Source organism: Penaeus vannamei, chromosome 40 (genome assembly GCF_042767895.1).
Source record: "Penaeus vannamei isolate JL-2024 chromosome 40, ASM4276789v1, whole genome shotgun sequence".
Taxonomy (NCBI): domain Eukaryota; kingdom Metazoa; phylum Arthropoda; class Malacostraca; order Decapoda; family Penaeidae; genus Penaeus; species Penaeus vannamei.
In genome coordinates, this window is record NC_091588.1 from 17,387,272 (window position 1) to 17,394,862 (window position 7,591).

Genomic DNA, 7,591 nt, shown 5'->3' on the forward strand with positions numbered 1-7,591 from the left:
CTCTTCTTTCATCTCCTTTCTTTATCTCTTGTGATTTTATTATTTCAACGTGTACTTTATCTTCTCGAAAGTTGAGATGAAATATTCAGAAGTAGATCCATTTGTTTTATAGTTCCTTCATTGCTGTTCTTATAGTAATTATCATTTTATTATTATCTTTGCCATTATAATGATTTAAGCATGATCAATACAATCTCTCTCTCTTTCTCTCCCTCTCCCTCTCCCTCTCTCTCTCTCTCTCTCACGTCACTACCATCACCGCCATTACCATTAGTATCGCAATCATCATTATTTGGATTTCTAATATTACCACCGCCCCTCACCCATTGTAAAATCACAGCTCCCCTCACGTTCTACCCTCCTTACTCCTTGCCCCTGACCTCTACTCCTGCCCTCTTCCTCCCCTGCTCCCTTGTCCTCCTGCCCCCTTGCCCTCCTGCCTCCTTGCCCTCAAGCCCCCTTGTCCCCCCTGCCCTCCTGCTCCCTTGTCCCCCTGCCCCTTGGCCCTCCTGCTCCCTTGCTTTCCCCCCGCCTTGCCTCCCTGCCCTTTTTCCCTTGCCCTGCCCCCTTGCCCTCCTGCCCCCTGCCCCTTTGCCCTCCTGCTCCCTTGTTTTCCTGCCGCCTTGCCTCCCTGCCCTCTTTCCCTTGCCCTTGCCCTCCTGCCCCTTTGCCCTCCTGCCCCCTTGCCCTCCTGCTCCCTTGCCCTCCTGCCCCCTTGCCCTCCTGCTCCCTTGTCCCCCTGCCCCTTTGCCCTCCTGCTCCCTTGCTTTCCTGCCGCCTTGCCTCCCAGCCCTCTTCTTGCCCTTGCCCTCCTGCCCCCTGCTCTCATGCCCCCTGCCTCGTTTGCCCTCCTGCTCCCTTGTTTTCCTGCCGCCTTGCCTCCTGCCCTCTTTCCCTTGCCCTTGCCACTCCTGCCCCCTTGTCCTCCTGCCCCCTTGCCCTCCTGCTCCCTTGTCCCCCTGCCCTCCTGCTCCCTTGTCCTTTCCCTGCCGCCTTTGCCCTCCTGCCCTTCTTTCCTTGCCCTCTTTCCTCCCAGCCCCTCTTTCCCTTGCCCTTGCCCTCCTGCTCCCTTGTCCCTCCTGCCCCTTTGCCCTCCTGCTCCCTTGTTTTCCTGCCGCCTTGCCTCTCTGCCCTCTTTCCCTTGCCCTTTCCTGCCCTCCTGCCCCTTGCCCCTTGCCCTTCTGCTCCCTTGCCCTCCTGCTCCCTTGCTTTCCCTCCTTGCCCTGCCCTCTTCCCTTGCCCTGCCCTCCTGCCCCCTTGCCCTCCTGCCCCCTTGCCCTCCTGCCGCCTTCCCCCTGCCCTCTTTCCCTCATGCCCTTGCCCTCATGCCCCCTTGTCCTCCTGCCCCTTGCCCTCATGCCCCCTTGCCCTCATGCCCCCTTGCCCTCATGCCCTCATGCCCCTTGCCCTCATGCCCCTTTGTCCTCCTGCTCCCTTGCTCCTCCTGCCCCTACTCTCTTGCCCCCTTGCCCCTGCCCTCTTTCCCTCCTGCCCTTGTCCTCATGCTCCCCTTGCCCCCTGCCCTTGCCCTCATGCCCCTTGGCCCTCATGCCACCTCCTCCCTTGCCCTCCTGCCCCCATGCCCCTCCTGCCCTCATGCCCTCCCTGCCCCTTGCCCTCCTGGCCCCTTGCCCTCATGCCCCTAGCCCTCATGCCCCCTGTGCCCCTCATGCCCCCTTGCCCTCATGCCCCCTTGCCCTCATGCCCCCTTGCCCTCATGCCCCCTTGCCCTCATGCCCCTTTGGCCTCCTGCTCCCCTGCCCCCTACTCTCTTGCTCCCTTGCCCCCATGCCCTCTTTCCCTTGCCCTTGTCCTCATGCCCCCTTGCCCCTGCCCGGCCCCTACCCCCTTGGCCCCTGCCACCTCTCCCTTGCCCTCCTGCCCCCATGCCCTCCTCCCCCCATGCCCTCCTGCCCCCTTGCCCTCCTGGCCCCTTGCCCTCCTGCCCCCTAGCCCTCCTTGTCCCCTTGTCCCCCTGCCCTCCTGCCCCATTGCCCTCTTGCCCTCCTGCCCCCTTGTCCCCCTGCCCTTCTGCCCCCTTGCCCTCTTGCCCTCCTGCCCCCTTGTCCGCGTGCCTCCCGAAAGAATTGTCACGTAACCTCATGACCTACTCTAAGGAAGGGCATTATCGAGGACAGCGAGGCACTGAAGTCACTCCGAAGACGGGTGATGTATGTGAATTGATGATGACGTCACCCCGTCGACAAGTTCATCAATATCGCTGTCAAGAAATATTTTTTCAATGGCTCCTCACATTGACAGTGATTGAGTTGTCTAGGTCGTATTTTTCTTCTTTTTTATTGCTGATTATGTTGCAATTGTTATTGATTTGGGGGCGATTATCATCTTTATTACATTCACTGTCAACACAGGTATTGTTGTATCTATTGTTATTGTCCTCAGTGTCAGTATCTTATCATTAACTATTATCACTATTATTACTATTATCATTATCATTAGCATTGTTATTGTTATTATTATTTTTATCATCGTCATTATCAGGTACTATTATTCATATATTTTTTATCATCATCCTTATTATCATTATTGTTACTGTTGTTGTTATTATTATTAATATTAATATAATCATTATTATCATTACTACTACTCATCATTATAATTATCATTATTATTATCATTACTGTTATTATTATAATGTATGATTTCAGTTATTTCTTATCGTCATGCTTATCATTACTATTATTGTTATTATTACTGTTATTATTATGATCATTATTATTGGCATTATTATCAATATCATTACTGTTATTACCATTAGCATCATTATCATTATTATTGTGATTACTATAATTATCACCATCATTATTATCTTAATAATTATTAACATCCTTTCCATCAGCATTCTTAGTATTATCATTGTTATCGTTATCACTATCATCCTTATCATCAGCATTATTAACATCAACATCAATATTATTACAGTATACCCTTTACAGGGGCACTTCTTTACGGAATAATCTCTTCGACCCTTCTCCTATCTATGGTCTGTATATATATATATATATATATATATATATATATATATATATATATATATATATATATATATATATATATATATATATATATATATATATATATATATATATATATATATATATATGAATGCGTGTGTGTGTGTATGTGTTTATATATATATATATATATATATATATATATATATATATATATATATATATATATATATATATATATATATATATATATATATATATATATATATATTCATTCGTTTATCTATTTATATATGAATGTGTGTGTGTTTAAGTGTTTGTGAGTGTGTGTGTTCCTAAATGTTTAATTCACAAATCGTCTGCATAAGACAGCGTCTAAGTCAGTATTTACCATCTTTTCCCCACCCCATCCTACCATCCCCCCCCCTCCCCCTCCGCCGTCCTCGGCCCAAAACCCATGTGACGTCATAAGCCTAGTCACCCAAACCTGCGCAGAATCCTCAGGTGATGAGACCTTACTTAGACTGACCTTGGTCCCGTCTGCTCCAGCTCTCCGTACGTCCGCTGTATACCTCTCTCTCCCTTAACTCTCTGTTATCTCGTCTTTCCATCTCCTCCTCCTCCTTCTCCCTCCTCTTTTCCCCTCTCCTAACTCTTCCCTCTCTCCTTCTTCCTCCTCCTCAACCCCCTCCTCTCTTTTCCTCTTCCCTACCTCCCTCCCTCTCTCCTTTTTCCTCCTGACCTCCCTCTCTGTTCCCCTTCCCTACCTCTCTCCTTCTTCCTCCTCCTCAACCCCCTCTCTCTTTTCCCCTTCCCTACCTCTCTCCCCTCTCCCCTTCTTCCTCCTCCTCCCCTCCTCTCTTTAACCCTTTCTCTAACTCTCCCCCTCCTTCCTCCACCCCCCTCCCTTCCCAACCCCTTCCCCCATTCCCCAACACTCCTAACCTACAAATTAAACATTATATTCTTCCTTTATGTGTTTTTATTTAATAATACCCAGGCCGACCTAATTCATTATACAAGTTCCAGATTCCCGGCAGAGTCAGCGAAGTTTGAGGCCAAGAAGCTGTCACTCTGTGGGAAATGGAAAGACTGGAAGCGGTTATAGACTTCGTTAGGAAGTTCTGGAAGTTAGTGAACTGATATGAAGGAAGATGGAATTAAACCCGTGTAGGCTGATTTAAAAAGAAAAGAAAAAAGAAAAAGAAAAAAATGTATGTTTGAATAAGAAAATCTGAGTTGTGATCAAATATAATTTCAGAGCGTGTGTAACTAGCCATAAATTCAGCGCTGATCATGATTATGTGTTATTATAAATGACCTTGGGAAGTAATACTATATTCGAGATGTTTTCTCAGTTGAGACTCACACACACACACACACACACACACATGCACGCACGCACACATACACACATGCACACACACGCACACATTTATATATATATATATATATATATATATATATATATATATATATATATATATATATATATATATATATATATATATATATATATATATATATATATATATATATACATATGTGTGTGTGTGTGTCTGTGTCTGTGTGTTTATTTATTTAGCTATTAATACAAGTACATAAATAAATTGATAGATAAATAGACAGATAGACGTAGATATAAATATAAATACAGATATATCCTATCAGCAGAAATTCCATCTGGCGTTTCCGCTGTCAAGAAAATTGAAGCTGCATAATTAAGGTAAATAAAAGGGAGCGAGAGAGAGAGAGGGGAAGAGGGGGAAATGCAGTGATTTAAATTCAGCAGGACGCGGATAAAGAGATGGAGGCGAGGATTGAAGAGGACGGAGAGAGAGAGACAGAGACAGAGAGACAGAGAGACAGAGACAGAGAGAGAGAGACAGAGAGACAGAGACAGAGACAGAGAGACAGAGAAAGAGAGACAGAGAGAGAGGTGACACTGACAGACAGATAAACAAACAGATAGAAAAATAGACAGACAGACAGCGAGAGAGATAGAGAGATAAGCAGACAGAAAGATAGAAAATTCAATGCAATTCCTTCACATATATAAGTTTCACGATACAGTACATTGCTCAGTCGTACATAATTTCCTTTAGGGTTTACCCAGGCATTCTTATATAATTACAATTAGAATACTTTAAAATATTTGTATTTAATATTTACATATCTAAGGGACATCAAAATATCATATTTGCAATCAAAGACATTGATAAATCACAGTTAATCATGAAAATATAGTCATTATATGATATAATAATAGTAATTATAAGTAAGATTTGATTTAAGCTTTCTACACCATTGTAAAATATAAATTACAGTTGCATATACAGACCTGGAATTTCTTGAAAGGTAAGTAAGTGCATATGGTTCGGCTTTATAGGCGTGCTTGAAGAATTTTTATGTTCTTTTGAGAAATTGCGAGAAATTGTCTCTTTAATCCTTATTAATTCACCTGATTATCGTTTTATTTGTAAACATTTCTAATTGTTGAGTCTGTCTAAATATGGATGATATATCAGAGCACAATTTTTTCCATTTTCGATTTTAAAAATTCTATGCGAGTCTTTCCCCATCCTAGTTAATCAGTTCATTCCAGAACCTTATCATTTCTGTCTTTCTTCGTATATTTGGTGGAACAACCCCATTCCTCCTTGCAAGGCTGAAACAGGGCAATATTTGTGGACGGCAAAGCATGTCCTCAGGGCACGATTGTGTACAGCATCAAGTTTTGGGTAAAGACCAAGCCCCCAAACGCCCGAACTGTAATTGCAGATTTTTGCAATACATGCATCGCACAGTTTTTTGAGTTTAATATCCCATCCCATTATTTATCTAATAAGAGGATTGCAAGGGCTGCTGATGCTCTTACAGCGAGATCGTCTGCCAGAATAGTGTAGTTTAAATGGTCATTAACACTCCGAGATACTTGTATGAGGAACCGTAAGAGACCTTTGCATGCGAGTTTGCGTCACGTATTTAAAGATGAAATAGCGCCTGGGTTTGGTACTTCTGCGACCACGCGAAATTTGTGTTTTGCTGCAACTGATATCGTCTCCATTCTTTGCACCATTTATATACGATGTCTAGGAGACAGACAGACAAACAGACAGATAGACAGACAGAGAGATCGGCAGAAAGAAAAAGAGAAAAGGAAGAAACATCAGAGTACAGAGAAAAAAGAAACTACACATGCATTTAAGTGTTAAAAGTCAAGTACTGATTTAGCATTTTTGTAATCCCTTAAGTAGTCGCTCAGGAGTAAAGTAACTGATGCTGTATTCAGGCTTTTGCTTATTCATCTAAGTACCATGTAAGCATGAAGTATTTAAGGTCTAAGTGTTTAAATGACTGAGTACTTGGCATTAAGCGTTTCGTGTTAGATCATTTGTATGCGTGAAAAAGAGAGGGGGGCGGGAGAGGGAGAGGGAGAGAGAGAAAGAGAGAGAGAGAGAGAGAGAGAGAGAGAGAGAGAGAGAGAGAGAGAGAGAGAGAGAGAGAGAGAGAGAGAGAGAGAGAGAGAGAGAGAGAGAGAGAGAAACAGACAGAGAGAGGGGATTAGGGGGGGAGGGAGAGAGAGAGAGAGAGAGGAAAGAGAGGGAGCGTGAGAGATAGGTAGATGGATAGATAGAGGGAGAAACTGTCCGCCTGTACGTGTATCTATATATGCCTGTGGTTGTGATAGTTGTGTGTGCGTGCGTGTGTGTGTGTGTGTGTGTTCGTGGACGTATGAACACAGCTACTACCCTAAGAACTGTCACCTCGAATAAGATTTGTCGAGACAGACGAGACAAGTCACGTGACACCGAAGGGAACCTACACGCGTGACGTCACAGTCGCAGCTGCATGATTGGCTCGTCGCCGTTGCGTCCGATACGTCTTGCGGCTCTGACTTCGCCTTCATTCGCGATCCACTTTGTCGAAATCACTTGCACATCCGTGCTAAATGAAGTGATTCCTGTTGGATACTTGAGCGAAGAATGTCAAGAATAATAATCAGGGAATTGAGAGCGATTGCTGAGATTTTCTCTTGATTGGAGGTATGCTGGTCACTCGCCCATCGCCCTGAACCACCCCTCCCCCCTCCCCCTCCCTCTCTCTTTTCGCTCTGCCTCCCCTCTTCTCCCCTCCCACTCACCCCCTTCTTACCCTTTATCTTACACCTTTCCGTCTCTCTCTTTGCATCCTCTCCCTCTTCTTTTCCCCTTTCACTCTTCTTACCCCTTCTTCCTAGCCTCTCCTTACCCTTTTTCCTTCTCTCCTCTGCTACTCCCCTTCTTGTTCCTCCTTGTTCCTCCTTACTCCTTTTTTCCCTCCTTTCCATTTTCCTCCACCTTCCCATTACCTCTTCCCATTTATTTCCCTCACTCCCTTTCCGGTTTTCCTTCTCTCCCCTTTCACTCCCTATCATCTCCCTCTCTCTCTTCTCTCCCTTCCTCTCCTTTTCCCACCTTTATCCCTCTTCCCTCCCTCTCCTCCTTGCACCCATTCCTCTCGTCTTCATTAGATATGGCCTTGAAAAATTTAGCTTTTAACAACTGATATTTGGTTGTTATCATGCTGCGTTTTTGCCTTTATTTTGCCTTTGAGAATAAGTTGCAAAGATCGAA

The 7,591-nt window shown here is 44.7% G+C and overlaps 2 protein-coding genes across 2 annotated transcripts; one reads left to right on the forward strand and one right to left on the reverse strand.

The window, feature by feature from the left end:
* Positions 1 to 362: 362 nt before the first annotated feature.
* LOC138860265 (octapeptide-repeat protein T2-like) lies at positions 363 to 1,358 on the reverse strand. The gene has a single exon (XM_070117463.1). It carries the CDS (start codon positions 1,356 to 1,358, stop codon positions 363 to 365), a length of 996 nt encoding a protein of 331 aa, XP_069973564.1.
* Positions 1,359 to 1,372: 14 nt separating this feature from the next.
* Positions 1,373 to 2,098, forward strand: LOC138860266 (proline-rich protein 36-like). Its single transcript, XM_070117464.1, has one exon. It carries the CDS (start codon positions 1,373 to 1,375, stop codon positions 2,096 to 2,098), a length of 726 nt encoding a protein of 241 aa, XP_069973565.1.
* The last annotated feature ends 5,493 nt before the right edge of the window (positions 2,099 to 7,591 follow it).